Source organism: Eutrema salsugineum, unplaced genomic scaffold, assembly GCF_000478725.1.
Source record: "Eutrema salsugineum unplaced genomic scaffold, Eutsalg1_0 scaffold_11, whole genome shotgun sequence".
In the NCBI taxonomy this organism is placed as follows: domain Eukaryota; kingdom Viridiplantae; phylum Streptophyta; class Magnoliopsida; order Brassicales; family Brassicaceae; genus Eutrema; species Eutrema salsugineum.
The window spans coordinates 8,090,316-8,111,589 of NW_006256901.1; the positions used below are offsets into that span (position 1 = coordinate 8,090,316).

General features: G+C 38.0%; 1 protein-coding gene across 1 annotated transcript; it reads right to left on the minus strand.

Annotated features, from left to right (window-relative positions):
* Positions 1-1,937: 1,937 nt before the first annotated feature.
* On the minus strand, positions 1,938-2,654 carry LOC112089820. Its single transcript, XM_024160577.1, has one exon. It carries the CDS (start codon positions 2,652-2,654, stop codon positions 1,938-1,940), a length of 717 nt encoding a protein of 238 aa, XP_024016345.1.
* Positions 2,655-21,274: the final 18,620 nt, after the last annotated feature.

Here is a 21,274-nt window from a genome sequence, read left to right on the forward strand (position 1 = left end):
TAAAGATGTTGATCCAACCCGAAATCTTCATATGGGATTTCAACCAAATCGGCAAAGGACGTTTTGCGGTCTATCCCTATAAAACTACATCTCCTGGACTGATCTACGATGAAGACCCACCTCGTTTTCTTTAAAACCCAGTTACCATAAACCAAAACAACTTGATCCAAGAATATAAAAGTGGATAAGAGGCACAAGATCGAAGTAGAAGGAAAAAATCAAGAGTTATCCCAAGTTTAACAGCTCGACGGCGAAACCTAGAGGTTGAAGATGGACTCTGGTTTTGTTCCGTACTTTAGACAATACATACAGGGCAAAAAAGTAAAATCGCACTGCCCGATAACTAAGTCTACCACATTGATATTGAATCTAACAATTTACAAACAAATCTACCATATAGGTCACTAAGTCTACCATTAATAAAACATATGTACTTGTAATGTTTATAGCTCTACCAACTAAAGTATAGTACATTTAAGGAGGTGAAAACCCAGCAGAAAACATAAACTTATGAGCGAGTTTCGATATAAATCGGCTGGTCTTGCGATATAAGCGAGTTCAAACGGTAATAGCGACGTCTTGGCTTCGTCGATTCCACCGACGGCGAAGGAGTACTCACACATTATTTGGTATGAACATTCATAACCGCGGTAAACATTTAGTGTTCATAGCATTAAACGACTTTTGTTATAGATTATTGGAGTTTTCTATCATTGCTGGGGTTAATGTTCAAACTAAAAGTCGTCCTGCTTTAGTAAAAGTGATAAAATGCATCTATTTCGTCGTCGAAAGGTTGTTTCTCGGCTATCGGCGGCTGTATGCCTAAACCCAGAAACCCTAGTTTTTGTGTGAGTGGTAGACTTTTTAAATATGTAGTAGAGTTTACGTATTTTCATTTATAGTAGACTTTTCTGGTTTTATGGTAGACTTTATATGCTGATGGTAGACTTTAAATATTTATAGTAGACTTTTGTTTATTTTGATTTGTGTTGTTTAGTACTTTTCTTATCGACACAGACAATGCCGAGCTATAGCGACAGTTCTTCTGAAGAGCCGGAAATGGATACGTTAAAGTGGTCGGGTTTTGGGGACTTTGGGAAAGTGTTATTGTGGTCGGGATATGATCCTCAAATCAATGCCTGGTGATACGCCCGCAACACCTGGCCGTAGGTACTACACTTGTCCATTCTGGTTGAAGAAGGTAAGTAGCTTGAGTATTTGTCATAAGTTTTCTTAAAAATATCCATTTGTTAATCTTTAGTTAACTGTTGTGATACTTAATGTATGAGATTGGCCTGATGTATGTAGGGGAATCCAGATCATATCTGGAAATGGTGGGATAAGGCTGTTACAGAGGAATTGGAACGGTTGAAGATTGGCCTTGAGCAGAATAAGGAGAAATTGCAAGAGCTTAGCAGGGCTCAAGCTTTTGATCCTCGTTTCATGCGTTTGGGGAATCGTTTCCAGTCATTGGAGAGGTCTATGGAATGCAATGACTTGGTCGGAGACATTCGGGAAATGAAAGATGAGATACTCCGGCTTTAAGGCGACTTTGTTTGGATGACGGAGCAAAACGCCAGGGGTGACCACTACTTGATGATGGCGTTGCTGTTCGTGTTTGCAGCCATTGCGTATATGTTAAGTACAAGTCCGTTTCCTTATGTTTAGTAGATTTATATTAAGTCGAATGGTAGACTTATATTAAATTGTTGGTAGATTTGTTGTAAAAGACTTGTCATGTTCCCAATTACAGTCGAACGAATGGTAGACTTATATTATATTGATGGTAGATTTGTTATAATTAATAGCTTTCGAAATGAATAACACATAAATCTACTTAACACAACATAAATAACACAACATAACTTTCATAAGTTTACTTCATAATAAAAACAAATCTACTTAACATAAGTCTGTCAACAAACATGAAAGTACAACTACTGATGCAAAAAACGTGGCCAATCCATAGCAAACGACGGTACTACCCACCAGAAATTGGCACACTCCAATTTCCAAAAGCAGGATTCACAAAATTGATCCCCATACGTCTCTAGCAGGTATTCATCTCCCATCCATTGCATGTCTGGTACTTTGAGACAACCACAAATCCTTGTACTTAAAGACTTTTTATAAGCCTGGAAAACCATTTCCACCAATTCCTCGGGCTTCTGGAAATTGAACGCAGGCATGCAGATCTTTTCCATTGTCAATCTCATTTTCTTTGCATCTTCCCGGGAGAGAGCTGTAACAGAGTTGAATACCTCTGATGTGCCATCCATGGTTAGATGTAACATAGTGTGGCAGTACTTACCCATGAGAAATCCGTTGTCTGATGCCATTTGAATGAAATCACACCCTGCTTGGAGGTTGTGTTCGAAGAAAATCAGCGATAAACCTCTTCGCAATTGTGCGGATGGATTTCCTGCTGCCAAGCACCGACTGAAGAATGCACCGACCCTTCCATGAACATCCCACTTCCACGGCAAGATAATGTTGATTAAATCAACATTCCTAAGAAAACCCGCTTCGTTAGAGATGTTGTTAAGTGTTTTGGACGAAACTTTTGCAAGACAAAGATCCGCATACGAGTTTGAAGATATTTTTAACAATATCTCGTACAAAAGATCAGAAGGAAGCGACTCGAGATTCGCCATAGGGTTTAGCGGGATGGGAAATGAATCGTCTCGGTTGTGGTAGTTATAGAGAACTCACAAGAGAACTCGAAGCGACTCGAGTCAATAGAAGTTCTCGAAATCGATGCGACTGTTCGTTGGAAAATGCATCAAGAGAAGTTCTCTAAATCGATGCGACGGTTCGTTGGTAACGGTTTATGGTTACCGTTACCATAAGTCTACCATATGGACGAAAATTGCAAGACGTACAACACTGCACCCATAAGTCTACCAAACAGTAGGTTTTTTTGTACATAGAACAATTCTTTTGGACAAAAAAGTAATTTTACTCCATAAAGTCAAATGTCTGCCAAACATTAACTACTAAGTCTACTTCAAGCATGACAAATAACCCTACCATATAAACAAGTCTACCATAAGCATGTCATATGTCTACCAGATCAAGGTTAACTCTGTAAATACCAAACTTAATTAATCTACCACATTGTTATTTCAAAAAGTCTACCATAAGGCCGATAAGTCTACCAGATTACATAAACTCTACAAAACATACAAACAAATCTACCAACATCTTGTAAGTCTACTTCATGTCATTATTAATCTACCACAAATCAGAATGAAATTTATTTAAAATATAAGTCTACCACAAAACAAACATATCTACCACAAAACAAATAAATCTACCAACAGTTTTTAAGTCTACCTCATGTAACATATAATCTACCACTCACCGGAATGAATTTTAAGTGAAACAAGTCTACCACAAGTCAAACAAATCTACTACAATAGCTAAAACTCTACCAACTATATATAACTCTACCATTAAACAGATATATCTACCGCACGTATTGACAACTTTTTTCACATAAATCTACCGCTAAAGGAAATAAGTCTACCAACTCAGAAAATAAATCTACTTCATTGTCAATAAATCTACCGAAAAAGTCAACTATGCGAGAAAGTCAACGCTTTTGTTAACAAGTCTACCAAAACTTTTGACAAGTCTGCCATTCATAACAACAAATCTACCGAAACATAATAAATCTACCTCTCATCGTCAAAACTCTACCAAGAAAAGTCTACCAACATTTAAAAACTCTACCAACTCTTGAACAAATCTACCATCGCCCTAATAACTCTACCAACAAAATTTCTGCGTTGACCAAATTTTCATAAGTCTATCGCCATTGCTTGGTAGACATATTAATTTTTGAGCGCATAAATCTGCCTACGTGGCATTAAAAAAGTAATGGCATTTTCGTAATAAGGTTTTTTTCAACAAAGGCGAAAAGGGTGTTTTGGGTATGCTAGGTTAGTTTGTAAAAAAAAATAAAAGTGCGTCGAACCAGTAATATAGATACTTTCTAAGGTTAGTGTAGTAATCCTCCCTAAAGAATATTGCTTACTAGACATACCAAATGGACTAAATCCGTCAGTACAAAGACCAAGATAAACATTTTGCTTAGATTTAGCAAAGTCAGGATGTACGGTGTTAAAATGTTTCCAAGATTTCCCATCAAAAGTGTGAGTCATTTTGCCATCTGTTTGTGAATGTTCTGCATGCCATCTCATCGATGCAGCTGTCCGTTCAGATTAATATAGTCTTTTTAACCTATCAGTTATAGGAAGATACCACTTTCGTATGTACGGAATCTTATTAGGCCCAACAATTTGCGGTCTATATCTTGGCTTTTGGCAAAAACGGCATTCTTGAAGCTTCTCATCATCTCTCCAAAAAAGCATACAATTATCAACACATACATAAATCATCTCAGAAGGAAATCCAAGTTTAAAAACCAACTTCTGAATTTCATAATACGTTTCAGCAGCCAAATTATCATCTGGTAAATACTCTTTAATAAGATCTGTCCAATCTTTCATGCAAACTTCAGATAGATTGTGATCAGTTTTTACTGTCATCATCCAAGCTGCTAATGGTAATTTAGATAAACCTTCTCTACATCCCTCGTAAAGAGGCTGTTTTGCTGCGTTTAACATATCATAAAAGCGTTTCGCATCTGCATTGGGCTCCTCTACAATATCAGCATGTGTTTCATGAAATGCATCAGTAACCATATCATGTATCCTATCCTGATCTTCACCGTGAACTTGACTACTTTGATAATCATTTGACGCTTCAAAATCTCCATGTTCTTGATGATTACTACTACTCCGTGCAGCCATCCGACCACTACTTTGAGCATATCCCTCTCCATGCTGATACCAAATAAAGTATTGCGACATGAACCCTCTATTCAATAAATGCTTCCAGACAGTGTCAATAGGAATATGTTTCCTATTTTTGCATTTCAGAAATACATTTTGCCACTTTCAATTACTGTTCTCATAAGGCCGGCCTGGTACATGAATATTTCCAATCTGTTTTTAAAGTCTTCAGTCAACGACCCCTCAGCACCTTTGGGCGTATACATCCACTTTCGTAGATCATATATAGACATTTCAAAAACAAAAAAATTAACTTTTTGTTTTTGCACTTTGATGTAAATTTCAACTACTAAAATTATACTCAAACATTCAAAGACTCAAAAAATTGTGTCTTTGTATGTTTTTTTTTGTTTGGTAGAATAATGAGAGAAGGGAAGGGGTATATATAGATTTTTGTTTGGTTACCAACATATTGCCATTGAATATTTACATCAAATTTACGTCGAAATCAGTGTTACATCATGTTTACATCAATATTACATCGAATACAAGATGGAGGCCAAATTGTTGTATAAGCGATGTAAAGTTTACGAAAAATTCACGACGATAGATAAATCGTTGTTTAATCGTCGTAAAATTGTCGTAAGTTTACGTCGATTTTAAGACAACAAAATTTTATGTCAGAATTATGACGAAATAGTTCCGCATCGTAATTTCGATGTAATTGAATTGTAAATTTACGACGATCTATAATTGACGTAAAAATCGTTGGAAATGGGCTTCTTTCTTGTACTGTTTATCGCAGTTTAGAAGGATGTATGTATGTGCGCTGTGGTAGTTTTTTTCTTTTGACCAACAAATTTCTTTTAGTTTTCCACTAAGACGTCCAATCGGTAAGAATATATCTGGTACACCTTCCACTGCATAAGTTTTTCCCACACCCCCATCGTCCTAACGTCTTGGAGCCTGTTTGCTGCAAAACATGCACCACGCATAGTTAATTAATATATACATCAATGCATGGTAATTATATATATATATATATATATATATAGTTAATTAATGTTGGAGCAAATTCGTCGTAGTTTAGAAAGATGTATGTATGTGCGCTGTGGTAGTCTTTTTTGTTTGACCAACAAGTTTCTTTTAGTTTCCTACTAAGACGTCCAATCGGTGAGAATATATCTGGTACACCTTTCACTGCATAAGTTTATCTCACACCCCCATCGTCATAACGTCTTGGAGCCTGTTTGCTGCAAAACATACACCACACATAATTAATTAATATATATATATCAATGCATGGTAATTATATATATATATATATATATATATATTCCATTAGTACCTCTCATAAGGAGCCAATTCGTCGCAGTTTAGAAGGATGTATGTATGTGCGCTGTGGTAGTCTTTTTCGTTTGACCAACAAGTTTCTTTTAGTTTCCCACTAAGACGTCCAATCGGTGATAATATATATGGTACACCTTCCACTGCATAAGTTTGTCCCACACTCCCATCGTCATAACGTCTTGGAGCCTGTTTGCCGCAAAACATGCATCATGCATTGTTAATTAATATATACATCAATGCATGGTAATTAATAAACACATACACACATAAATATATAATATATATATATATATATTCCATTATTACCTCTCGTAAGGAGCCAATTCGTCGCAATTTAGAAGGATGTATGTATGTGCGCTGTGGTAGTATTTTTTGTTTGACCAACAAGTTTCTTTTAGTTTCTCACTAAAACGTGGAATCGGTGAGATTCTATCTGGTACAGCTTCCACTGCATTAGTTTGTCTCACACCCTCATCGTCATAACGTCTTGGAGCCCGTTTGGGTGTACGTACTTTTGGAGTAAAATAGTACGACGTGAAATGCGAAGTTTTTCCATCAAACTTCCTGCCACGATAGAGCCTTCAACTTTTGCTAAGTTTTTTGCCTTCCCCTTTAAATGCTTCATAAAGCGTTCAAACGTATACATCCACCTAAACTGAACAGGTCCTCCTAACTCTGGTTCGTGTGGGAGGTATATGGGTAAATGTTCCATAACATCAAATAATGCAGGTAGAAATATTTTCTCTAAATTTCACAGCAGTATTGGAATATTTGTGGAAAGTTGTGCAACTACATCAGTTGATAATGTCCTTGTACTTAGATCACGGAAGAATGGTCTAATGCCTCCTAGTGCCTCATGAACATGTCCTGAGTAATCGTTGCATAAAACATGAAAATCATAACTCTTCATCCCTGAAAACTTTTGTCCTTTCTCCACAGATTTAGCCAGATTAGATACATACATATCAGGGAATTTTACAGCAGATGATTCCCAATTAAACAATGCAGATTTTTGTTCTGCACCCAAACGAAATACATGAACTGGTGCTTTTCCATTACTCAGAATATGCAACTCAATTCTATTGCATATATCAGGAAAGTCCATCCATGATTTGACGCTGTCTTTGGTTCTTCCTTACACGTTCAACACTGTATGCATGATGTTATCAAAATTTTTTTCTCAATGTGCATTACATCAAGATTGTGTATGAGAAAATGATATTTCCAGTACGGCAGATCCCAAAATATACTTTTTTGTGCCAATTGGCAAGTATGATGAACCTCATATTATTCAGGCATATTCGCTGGAGTGTGCCAATTTCCTCCTCGGAGGACCGTTTCAAGTCCACCCCAATGATCTATTTGCGCTTCAAGATCTGCCCCTGTTTGGTACAATGGTGGAGGGAGATGAACCACTTTGTTCTTTTTAAACAAACGCCTGATTCTTCTATATTGATTGTTGGGTGGTGGAAAACGACAGTGACAATCAAACCAACAGGTTTTCCTACCATGTTTAAGCTGAAATGCATCAGTCCTATCAAGAAAATAAGGACATAACAACCTTCCGTGCATCGTCTAACCTGATAGCATTCCGTATGCCAGGAAGTAGCTTATTGTCCACATAAGCACCGCTTGCATCGTAAAGTTTTTACCATTCGAACTGTCATATGTTCGACATGCCAAAACTAATTTACCTCATGTATGAGTGGCTGCAAAAACACATCAAGAGCCCGCTTCGAGTGATTTGGACCAGGGACTAAGATACTTAGAAATAAAAACTCTCTTTGGATGCACATATATGGGGGAAAGTTATATGGTGTAAGGATCACTGGCCATAAAGAATATTGCCTACCAGACATACCAAATGGACTAAATCTGTCAGTGCAAAGACCAAGATAAACATTCCGCTTAGATCTAGCAAAGTCTGGATCTACGGTGTTAAAATGTTTCCAAGATTTCCCGTCAGATGGGTGAGTCATTTTGCCATCCGTTTGTGAATTTTCTACATGCCACCTCATCGATGGAGCTGTCCGTTCAGATTGATATAGTCTTTTTAACCTATTAGTTATAGGAAGATACCACAGTCGTTGGTACATAATCTTATTACGGCCAACAATTTGCGGTCTATATCTTGGGTTTTTGGTAGAAACGACATTCCTGAAGCTTCTCATCATCTCTCCAGAAAAGCATACAATTATCAACACATACATCAATCATCTCAGAAGAAAATCCAAGACTAAAACCAACTTCTGAATTTCATAATACATTTCAGCGGCCAAATTATCCTCCGGCAAATACTCTTTAATAAGATCTGCCCAATCATCCATGCAAACTTCAGATAGATTGTGATCAGTTTTAATTGTCATCATCCGAGCTGCTAATGATAATTTAGATAGACCTTCTCAACATCCATCATATAGAGGCTGTTTTGCAGCGTTTAACATATCATAAAAGCGTTTTGCAACTGCATTGGGCTCCTCAACAATATAAGCATGTGTTTAATGAAATTCATCAGTAACCATATCATGCATCCTATCCTGATCTTGACCCTGAACGTGACTACTCTGATCATAATCATTTGATGGTTCAAAATCTCCATGTTCTTGATGATTACTATTACTCCCCGCAGCAGCAATCTGACCACTACTTTGACCATAGCCTTCTCCATGTTGATACCAAATAAAGAATTGTGTTATAAGCCCTCTATTCAATTAATGCTTTTACACAATGTCAATTAGAATATGTTTCCTATTTTTGCATTTCAGACAAGGAAAATATATTTTGCCGCTTTCTATTGTTGTTTGCATAAGATCGGCCTGGTACATGAATATTTCCAAGCCATTTTTGAAGTTTTCAGTCAACGCCCCCTCAGCATCTTTGGGCGTATACATCCATATTCGTAGATCGTATATAGACATTTTAAAAACAAAAAATCAACTTTTTGTTTTCACTTTGTTCTTATTTTCAACTACTTAAATTAAACTCAAACATTCAAAGGCTCAAAAAATTGTGTTTTTGTATGTTTTTTTTTTGTTTGGTAGAATAATGAGAGAAGGGAGTGGTATATATAGATTTTTGTTTGGTTACCAACATATTACCATTGAATATTTACAACAAATTTACGTCGAAATCAGTGTTACATCAAGTTTACATCTTGATTACATCGAATACAAGATGGAGGCCAAATCGTCGTAAAATCGATGTAAAACTTACGACAAAATTACGACGATAACTGAATCCTTGTTTATTCGTCTTATAATCGTCGTAATTTTACTTTGAGTTTACGACAATAAAATTTTAAGCCGAAATTACGACAAAAATGGTCCGCATCATAATTTCAACGTAATTGAATCTTAATTTTACGACGATTTATAATCGACGTAAAAAATCGTTGGAAATGGGCCTCTTTCTTATAGTGTCACATCATGTTCAAGACATAGCAAACTCATTGGTCATGAAGACAATTAACATGGTTCGCCTCAACCACCAAGCGATGTGGATCATTCTTTCTTCCAGGTATGACCCCCAACAATCAATGATCGAACCATTGTGCCCTACGACAGGTCGATCACCTATCTCTAGCTACTTTACAATAATGATTTTCTTATCCATTTTGACTCTTTCATGACCTCCTTAGATGCATAAATCAATACACTTGTATAATATTAGACTCAATACACTAAAAACAAACAAATAAGGTATTGAAAGTCTAGATATACTCCTCACCTTGGCTTATTTGCAGATCTGGATTAAGGAGATTGAGAATTAAACAAATCAAGCAAACGATGGGATAGCAGGAACTCTCGACGGCTCCTCCTTGGCTCAGACTTGACGAGCGGCGGCTCGGCAGGCTGGGATGGCGGCAAAGGCTTTCTGGGACTGCTGCTCGTCGCTGCTTCTCTCTCTCTTTTCTGGGTGCTGCTAGGGTTATTTCTGAAGGAATGAGGCTCCTTCCTTTTTGTATCTGCAGAAATTAGAGAATGGGCCTCATGCTGGGCTTCCTACTGGGCTCCAGAAATCGGATCCTTACATGAATATTACCTACTCGAGTCCTAGGTCTAGAGGAATATACGAGTTTTGTTCAAAAATCTCCAAATCATAAAAAATGCTTATAACTTTACTAGCTATCTTCTTATTGTTACACTATTACGTGCATAATTGTCTCATTACTCAATATTTATAGCATAACAATGCATATCTCAATTATGCGCATTGTGTTACAACAAGCCCTAGAGAACATGAAATTCTACACATTCATTTTTAATAATCATAAATGAATGATGCATATTAATTAATATAAATAATCGATTAATACGAGCCCCACGGATCCACGCTGGCAATATTATTATCTCATTCGGCGAAGATGATGAGATGATTAGAACATAGCTCTTAAGCGCTATGAAGATGATAAATTCAAAAATAAACTTACATCTCGAGGAACATGAGATTTGATAAGGACAGTGCACCCACTGTAAGATGAATATACTTCGTAGAGATTTCTATTAACATCGCGATCATTAAGAGAGAATATAAAATGTAATCTCTATATATGTTTGATCATACATAAAAATGTATTATTCCTATAATCCTATTCTTAAACCCCCCCCCCTGGAGGTTCCCGAATGTAGAGACTGGTTCTAAAATAAAATTAAAAAACAAGGACGACAAGAGTTCTTTTGATATGATCTCCCAAGGATATACACACTCTACATCGGTATGGAGGTTGATAATCCTTGACTCCAAAAGAAACACGAAGAAAGATGCTAAAGCATGAGTGTTCACTCGAAGATCCTTAGGCTCAATCTTATAGTGAGTCCTTGAAACAAGGCGATGACTACACTGATTGATAGAGAACACGGAAAAAGGATGACAAGGTGTGAGACTTGTTGGGGTCGGTTTTCACCCCAAGCGGATAAAACCATCTCAAAATGACTAAGTATGGAAGAAAGACAAATTAGCCGAGGTGTGCTCACCAAGACAAGTGGGAGAGCCGTGGAGAAAGACAAGTGGGAGAGCCGTGAAGAAAGATAAGTGGGAGAGCCGTGGAGAAAGGCAGATAGGCCGAGCCGTGAATAGGGAAAGATGGGCCGAGCCGTGAAGAGGAACAAGTAGGCCGAGCCGCGGGAAGGACGTCCAGTGGGTCGAGCTGTGCAAGAAAGCAGGTGGACCGAGCTGCATAAAAAGGAGAATGGGCCGAGCCATTTCCTTCCACAATTGGGCCGAGTCAAGGCCTTGAAAGACGAAGCCCATAGAAACCCTAGGTGGAATACAAAGGCGGTGAGCCGCACGAGGCGATGAGGAAATATTCCGAAAATCTCTCCCGAAATTCTCGGCTAGGCGGTTCAGAGAATTAGTATAAATAAACGATGTATACAATTCATTCTGTAACTTTTGCAACCCTAAGCAATAAGAGCTAAACACTTTTACAGCAAGAAAAACTTCCTTTCGATCTTACTGTTCTTGACGATAAACCCTAGAAGTTTCCGATCCCTTAGTTTTCCTTAAACAAATTTCTGGTTGTGCGAGTTTTGGCTCACACAAGACTACGCTCTGAAATTCCTTGTGGCCTTTAAACTACTTAACACGCTCCTATAAGACAATGTAATGAAGGCTGCGTCAAGTGGTGTGATGAACACTTGATAATCCAGATAGACGATCTCTTCGACATCGTTGCGGAAGCGGTTCCGCAGTTGGCCACCGCAATCCGAGCTAGGCAACAGCGAGCACGAAGGGTTTTTGAGACCGGTGGTACTTCCGGTACTGGACCATCGGAACAGCAGACGCAGGGTCAGTCTTCGGCTCCGGTAGTGCAGACGGGAAACGACGGTCCAGCAGCGACGGGCGGCCAAGACGGAGAGCCTCCTCGTGACGTCGATCTCAACCTCGACGATTACGAAATCACATTGTAGATTAGGTTTTTTTGTAAAAAACAATTTGTATTAAATTTTTCTTTTATTTATAAATTATTTTCGAATTTAAATTTCAATTTAAATTGTTTTTTTTCTATTTTTAATTTTTAAATTATTTTAAAAATTCATTAATTAAATTAAAATCGAATTAAATAATTAATTTATAAATCGACGTAAATTCGTCGTAAATTTACGTCGATCTAACGTCGAATTATTAACGACGAATTTACGTCGAATATGTTTACGTCGGATTTACGTCGAAACTTTACGACGAATTAACATCGACAATTAAAAAATTAGTTTCCCTTAATTGAAATTGTTTGTCTCCTAATCGTTGTTAAATCGATGTAATTTTACATCGATTTTACGTCGTTCTTATGATGGACTTCTTTCGTTGTACTTTCGTTGGAAACTTTACGTCGCGTTTACGACGAATAGTTTCCGACGATATTACGACGATTTTCCCGGGTTGGTAATTTTACGACGATTTTACGACGATTTCGGTTTTACGACAATCGTTTTACGACGATTTTTTTTTCGTCGTTAATTCGACGTAAATGCTCTTTTACGTCGATTTTACGTCGATATCTGCCGACGTAAAACCCAATCTTTCTTGTAGTGATTGATCTGTTTGCTAACCACCAAGAAATCAAGAGAGTTTGAAAATAACAAAAGAGAATGCTTCTCTAAGAAATCAAAATTTTATTTAAAAGGTGAATGAATGAGATCTGAGATCTCTAAATCTAAATCATTTTTATAGGGGAAGGAGTAGGCCAAGTGCCATACTCGGAAGTTACAAAAATAATAAAAGAAACAAAGACTAAAATTAAATACAGTTAGACTGATCCTTCGGCTGCCTTTTGACTGACCATTGATCTTCCCAGCCAAAATGACCCTTGGCATTCCACATAAGTTTGGACCGAGAATGAGATGTAAACCCATTGCCTCGTTAAAACCTCCACTTGGATAACCCATTGGAACGAAACTGAGAGCAGAAAAAGAGTACAATAGACTTACATCATCGGCCAACCTCAAGTAAAGCCACAAACGATATTGAGGTTCGGACTGGATGTGTAAGCTGTTCCTAATCGATCCGGACTTGAACCTCCATGTTCTGGACTTCATTAAGTAGCTTCCGGACTGCTCCCGCAAGCTACTGGGCCTTGGACCGTGTCATAGGACCTTCCGGAATGACTAATGCTGCCTCCTCCAGATCTATGATCACATTACCTTTGGTGAAGATGTCAACAAACTGATGAGTAGATGGAACAAGTAGAACCTTGATATGACCAAGAGTAACCCGTTCGTGAAAAAAATGAATGTCAATCTCAAAATGTTTTGTACGTTGGTGTTGAATAAGGTTGGAAGAAAGATAAACCACACTCACATCATCACAAAAGACTACCAAAGCTTTGTGAAGTGGTCAACAAAGCTCACATAAGAAATTATGAAGCCAAGTTCATTCTGCAACAGCATTTGCAACAGCCTGATACTCTGCTTCAGCACTAGAGCATGATATTGTATATTGCCGTTTAGAATACCACAAGATCAAATTGTCACCTGTGGAGCACGCAGAAACAAGAGGTAGAATGATGAGTGGCTGAACATCCAGCCTAATCCGTGTCGGAATATGTCATGAGAGAAGTTAAGGACGATTTAAGAAGTTGAACTCCCATTGATATCACCCTTTTTGGTAGCATAGGATATGCTTAAGAGCATGAAAATGAACCTCTCGAGGATCATGCATGAACAAACAGACCTGTTGAACCGCATAAGAGATGTCCGGACGAGTGAAAGTCAAGTATTGAAGTGCTCCTGCAAGGCTGCAATAAAGTGTACAATCCTGAACCAGTGGTTCTTAATCGGCTGTGAGCTTCATTTTAGTGTCAACGGAGTAAGTTATAAATTGTAGTTACTCATGCCAACACGATGAAGTATATTAGTGAGATAGTTCTGTTGATGAAGAAATTAGCCAAACTGATTTTATGTAACAGAGATACCAAGAAAATGAAGAAGAGGACCAATTTCAATCATTCCAAACTCAGAGTGAAGTGCATCTAGACTGCATAGCAACTGTGACGAGGCTGTTAAAACAATGTGATCAACATATAAGAGAAGATACAAGGACTCCAAGCCATGCATTAGGATGAATAAAAAGGTGTTGGAGAGGCTTTGCTTGAAACCGATACATCTAGCAAAAGAGGCAAAGCCAGTGTACCAAGCATGAGAAACTTGTTTCTAACCATAGAGCAACTTTCACAGAAGACAAACATGATCTGGTTTACTCGGATCATGAAAAGAAAGTGGTTGATGCATGTAAACAGTTTAATGAAGATCACCATTTAGGAATGCGTTCTTCACGTCAAGTTGATGAAGAGGCCAACCATGAGATTGAGCAACGACAAGAACTGTATGAATCGTAGCTGGTTTAACTACAGTACTAAAAGTCTCATCGCAATCAATCCCATCAAGTTGAGACGTCATGTTACCCACCAAGCAAGTCTTATAACATGCAAGATTCCCTTGAGCGTTATTAAGAGTGGAAACTGGTACAAGACCATGTTCCACTTTTATCAGACCAACATGACAAAATTGTGTCATGGGTGTCAATTGGGAAAGCATACTAGGCTCTATTTTAGTTTGTCTTCTTCATTTACTACTAAACTTTTCTAGTATTATTCATTCCAATTTGGACATCTCCAATTTTAAGCAATATTGGCTTTCGTTATTATCTCATATTTCTTGATGATTACAGTCATTATTTTTGAGTTTATCCTCTTCACATCAAGAATGAGGTCTTTGGCTCGTTTCTCCACTTCTTAACTCTTGTACTAGAGCACCATCATCTCTCTTCAGTGTGACAATGTTCGTTAATATAATAACTGATGGTTTCAGGATCTCTTTGCTAAGACAGGAACAAAGTTTCAGCTCTCGTGTCTATACACATCTCAAAAAAATGGTAAAACTGAACAACTTCTTTGCACTATCAACAATCTGGTTTGCACACTTCTCGTCCAAGCGCACACGCCTCTCTCATATTGAGTTCAAGCACTGCACATAACAACATATTGTGCGACTGATTAACGACTCTCTTGCGACTTAATGACGACGGTAATGTAGTCGTATATGTACGTAAGTATAGTTGCAAATTAGCTGTGAAATATTATGACTGAAATGCGACCGTATTCAATTGTTTGGAGACTAAGTTGCGACTAAATTACGACCGAATAACGACGTATTTCCGACTGTTTTGTGACTATTTGTAGCATCAGAATTAGAAATTGGTATTGATTTTGAAGATGCCGATTTTGTTTTAGAAATCCAATTCAAATGTTGTTCAAAAACTCATAAGGCAGTCAACAAACAATTTATACATAACAATTCCCATCAAAGTGCAAAGCATAACTAAAACAAATAATGTATTACTTCACCAAGTTTAATACATTGTTCTTAAAAATAAAAAAAGAAAAGAAATTACACTGGTTACCATATAGGACATGTTCAAAATGAGGTTACCATTGTAGATAAAAAGACAACCACTGGATATAAGTAGAATCGTTGCACTAAACAAAACTAAGGAGATACTCAAAATGAGGTTGAAAGAGATGAGAAACCTTGAGGAGGATCGGTTGGACCAGGAGTGGTTGCAGCACCTGTTGGAGTAGTGATTGGAGCTAAACCGGTTGCAGCACCTGTGGGAGTAGTGACTGGAGCAGTGGAAGACGTGGGAGCAGAATTAGCAGCCTTGAAGTCCAAGAACCTTGGATCAGTTTCAGTTAAATACCTCTCGAGCAATGTGAGTTGGTCGATCTTGGCTTGTTGGGCAGCTGAAACCCTGGTAAGCTCTGCTTCACGCCTTGCGTTCTCAGCTGCTTGTTCTTCAATTAGGCGCTGAGCTTGAGAGAGTTGTTCTTGTAGGATGTTGTATGTTGAAGTGCTTCCAAGGTTCTTCCTTTTGCATGACTGTGAGAGGCTTCCTATACCATAATGAACTCCTCGTTCATTCGTGAAAGTGGACTAGAAAAAAGGGGTAAGAGTCAGTGAATATACGAAACACTCAAAGAATATACTAAACACAAAAAGCAATAAAAAAGAAGAACTTACCCGAAGAAACAGCTCATTGTCTTCTTCTATGGATAGCTATGGACGAGGACCATCAGTTGTGCCATCAGATGCACCTATGTTTTCTGCCCAGAGTTCAGCAAACTTGGCTTCCAAGTTCTTCTTATAAGCTATAGCAACTGTCTGAGTTTTTCGATCAACATAAGTCCCATCTGCTCTTGTATGAGTCTTTATGAAAACCTCACCAAGACTCACCGGTCTTTCCAATTCGTCTTCCTGACATGATAAGAAAAAAATGGTCAATGAATGAGTTATAAGTTGCAAAGGGTGACATAATTGAATATTAAAGACGTAAAAGAAACTTACCATTTCTTGTTGGATTTGTAGATAGGACTTCTGACCTGATAAATGCACGTGAGGACCAAGACCTCCTAGTTCAGACATCCTAGCCGCTGATGTGGTCGCACTCCTCTCTCTGCAATCTTCAGTGTCCCAAACCTTCGTCATTTATTCCCATGGTGTATCCTCAATCCAATTTGGCTGCTCTCTAGAAGTCCTGCAAGTGCTCACCATGTCCTTCATCCGGCGTTGACAGATAGCCTCGAAGTGTTCCTGAACCACACCGGTTATTAGGGGCCGGGATCCCATGTGTGGGTTTTCTATAATAACAAGAGATAGAGAAGATGAGAAATGTAAGCAATAACTAAACAAACATATAAATGACCAAAGAAAGTTATAAATATCAAAACGAACATATAAATGAGAAAGAGAGAACATCACCGCGGATTCAACAAAGTATCATTCCTGTCTCTCCTGAGGCACACATGTCCAACTATAGAAATGACCATCAAACTTGTTTGTGAAGATTTTGGTAATCTTCCGAGTCAGTGAAGACTTGTCACGACCAAACCTACAAAAACATACAAGCATTAATCATCATCGACAAAAACATACAAACCTACAAGCATTAACCATCATTAACCATCATCGACAAAAACATACGAACATAGAAGCATTAAAAGGAATTAAAGGATCATACCAAGTTGTATTCGGCTTAAGAATGGGAGAGAGGACTGTGGTATATTCTTCCCGGCCAGGCTTCGTGAGCAATGCATTGAGGACTCTGAGCTGGTCTTCTGCGAGATTTACAGTGCATTTTTCAAGGGAAGCTTCTTCACGGGAACTCTGAGCTTCAGCGGCATGTGCTTGAGAGGACTGAGAGGTTCGGTCTTGAGAAAGTGGAGATGCTCGATGCTGAGATACTGGAGAGGAGCTAGGCTGTTGAGACTGCTCTGAATTGTTTGGTTGAGTCTCTCGAGTTGTGCGTTGGCGAGGCTTTTGAGAGGCGCGCTGGTGAGACTGCTGAGACTGTTGAGGGAGCTGCGGTGGTGAGACTGAGTCGGTGAGTTCTGGAAGAGCTGTTGAGGCGATGGGTAATCCCTCACATGCGTGAATGTGGGGACTCGCGGTGGTGGTGATGATGCTCGTTCCCTCGTTGGTGTGAATTCGTATAGAGAAGGCAGAGGCGACGAAGACGTACCACGTCGTGATTTCAAAGAAGCTCTCACTCGCCTAGGTTGGATGGTCATGCCTTTGTTGGAAATTCATGGATCTGCCTAGGCAATGGGTTTAGCTGAGTTGGAGGGTTTGTAAACTCGGATTAAGGGTAGATTTCTGTGTATGTTAAGGGTTTGATTCTGGGATTGGGAAGCGATTTGGAAGGGAATCAGGGTTTAGGAAGGGATTAAGAATAGATTTTGGGAATTAGGGTTTGTAATCGAGGAAGATAGTTAACATTTGGGGATTTTTGGACGGGTTAATTAGGCGGGCTTCGTAATACTTGGGCCTAATCTCGGGCTAATTGATTGGGCCTGTTTTAGTCATAAATTAGTTACAATGTAGTCGTTAAATGGGCCTGTTTTAGTCGTAAATTAGTCACAATTTAGTCGTAAATTGGTCAGAATTTAGTCACAAAATGGTGTGTAATTATACAACAATGAAAACATAGTTAATTATGCATTTATATAACTTCTATGTAATTATACAACAATAAAAACATAGTTAATTATGCATTTATATAACTTCTATGTAATTAAACAACATAAAAATATTACACAATGATTCACACAATTTAGGAAGGTTCATCATCATCATCAGAAGATGATAAATTACATTGAAATTCATCTTGTGGTTCTGCATCTCCAACATCAAAATCAAGATTTATTGGATTCATTTCGTGTACTCGATTGTTGACTACTAGAGTCAGCATTACAGCATCATCATTGATTTCTTGCAAAAGAGCTGGTTCTTTGTTTTCATATTCTCCTGAAATATTGCCTCTAAGATTTACTTTTAGCACGTTCAACCACAACTGCTTTGGTCTCTTCTGGTATGGATACGGGATGAAACAAACTTGATCCGTTTGAGAAGCTGTGCAAAATTAACATATGAAAGTATTAATAAATATATATGATATGGATAAATATATATATTTACATTTATATATCTAGAGCAAATGGTTCTTATTTATTGTTTCTTCTTGTTGAAAGAACATCAATGATACCGCCATTGCTCCTTCGAGTGCCTCTACCAATAACAGGGTCATACCAATTACACTTAAAAAGTGTGATTTTCAAATTTTTCATCCTCTCATACTCGAGTTGTATGATATTAGTTAAAGTCCCGTAGAAATCAGCATCATCAGATACGTCAGTATAATTTTTTCTTTTGACACATACTCCATAGTTACATGTCTTCCATCTCATGTCGTGATTCTGTGTATGAAATAAATATCCTCTTGTGAAATAGATGGGCCACGTTTTCGCCTTATTCACGGGTTTGTGCACTATTTCTTGGATCCAAATAGGAAAAAGATTCGTGGCATTCCAGTAAGTAACCTGCATATATATAAAAATATTATTAATAATTTAATATAATATATACATATATATCCAATCTTGACTTGATTGTGTCTTTCAATCTACCCGCCCCACTCATAAGAGTATTAATGATGTTGTCAAAAAAAAAATTTTCTATATGCCTCACATCAAGATTATGTCGAAGATTGAGGTCTGTCCAGTAGGGCAACTCTCAGAAAATGCTTTCTTTTGTGCCAGTTATGCTATTTCTCGTATCCAGCTTTCTTTTTTGCATGCCCATTTCCACCGCATTTCGACGTTTTTGCTAGCTTAACAGATTCTATCCGCTCTGTATAAACTTTCTCACCAGTCGAAGACTCTCCTGGATACTCATTCATAGCGTGTTTACCCTCCAAAAAGTCTTTTTTATTCTTCCTTAACGGATGACCCTGCGGGAGAAACCTTCTGTGACAATCAAACCAACATGTCTTCCTTCTATATGGCAGATAAAAAGTTTTTGTGTCTTCCATGCATATTGGACAAGACAACCTACCATGGGTCATCCATCCTGATAACATACCATACGCCGGAAAATCGCTTATCGTCCACATCAGCACAGCTTTTAATTTGAAATTTTGATTCAAGTACACATCGTATGCATCGACCCAATTGACCATAACTCTTTTAACTCTTTGATTAGTGGTCGGAGGAAGATATCAAGACTAGCTCGCGGATGATTTGGCCCAGAATTCAATATTGTAAGGAAAAAGTACTATGTCTTCATGCACATGCCAGGGGCAAATTATAAGGAGTCAATATCACAGGCCATAAAGAATGATTGTGAGACATGCCAAAAGAATTGAACCCATCTGTACATAATCCAAGATAAACGTTACTGGGTTCTTGGGCAAACTGAGGATGTAGATCTTGAAAATATTTCCACTCCGCCGCATCAGAGGGATGACACATTTCTCATTCCTTTGATTGGTGCTCAGCATGCCATCTCATTGCCGCTGCCGTCTTCTTGCTCTGATACATTCTTTTCAATCTGTCGGCAGTAGGTAGATACCACATACGACTATATGGTATTCTGGTTCGTGATCGTCGTTCTTCGTTCGGCTCATACCTTGGTGCTTGACAAAATTTACATTCCTCCTACATTTCATCTTCTTTCTAGAAGATCATACAATTGTGAATACAAACATCGATTTTATGAAATGGGAGATCTAAATTTCCATCAATTTCTCTGTCTCGTAATGTGAACTGGTTGTCTGATTCCCATCTGGTAGATACTCGATAAACAAAGAGGCTCACGAATCCACACACTTTTCACTCATATTATAATCTACCTTATTTTGCATGAATCGAGCAGCTAAGGATAACTGCGATTGGCCTTCACGACAACCATCATATAACGGTTTTTCCCAGCTTCTAACAAGTTGTAAAATTTTTGGGAATGGTTATGTACAGATTCTTGTACATTCTGATAATTATTATCTTGCTGATAATTATCATGAAATGCATCATTCACCATATGCATATATCTATCTTCAACGACATGACCCATTTGGTCTTCTTCACTCCCACTTATATGAGTTGTATTAACATGACTAGTTTCATAATCAAGAGTGATTTCTTTTCCATGCTTATACCAAATATAATAATCCAGCATAAATCCTTTACTAAATAGATGATTCCAATTTTTCTTCCCGGTATAAACTTGTTATTTTTGCAAACACTACAAGGGCAGTGAAACTTTCCGCCATTGCTTTGTGTTAGAGACTGATTGTTTGCAAAGTTCATGAATTGCTCTACTCTTGTGATGAACTCAGCCGAGAAGTTTCCCGTCTCTTCATCGATCCGCTTATACATCCACTCTCTATGATTGTAGTTTGCAGTCATTTTGTTAAAATGTCTTTTTTTGTTCGCTCTACGTTTTTTTTTTCTTTCTTGTATATGGTTTATGCGAATGAGGAAAAGAATGTGGAGATGCTGTATATATAGAAATTTTTGCGACTATTTTCCGACTGTTTTGCGACTGATGTACGACTACAAGAAGTTAGTCGCAAAAATTAGGTACACCAACCATCAAACGAAAAACACATGTTCTTTTTTTTTTTGCGATTCATCGCATATGTCGCCAATTAGTCGCAAAGTCCCAACTATTGTACGACTACGTTTTCCTGACTACTATGAAGTCGTAGTTTAGTCGTTATTGGGCAACTAATTAGTGACTGATATATTTAGTCGCTAATAAGCGACTGTTTGGCGACTAATTTCCTGTAGTTGCAGATTA

Bases quoted from the DNA above. Each gene is read 5' to 3' on its own strand.
- LOC112089820 (XM_024160577.1), bottom strand. From the start codon at position 2,654: ATGGCGAATCTCGAGTCGCTTCCTTCTGATCTTTTGTACGAGATATTG.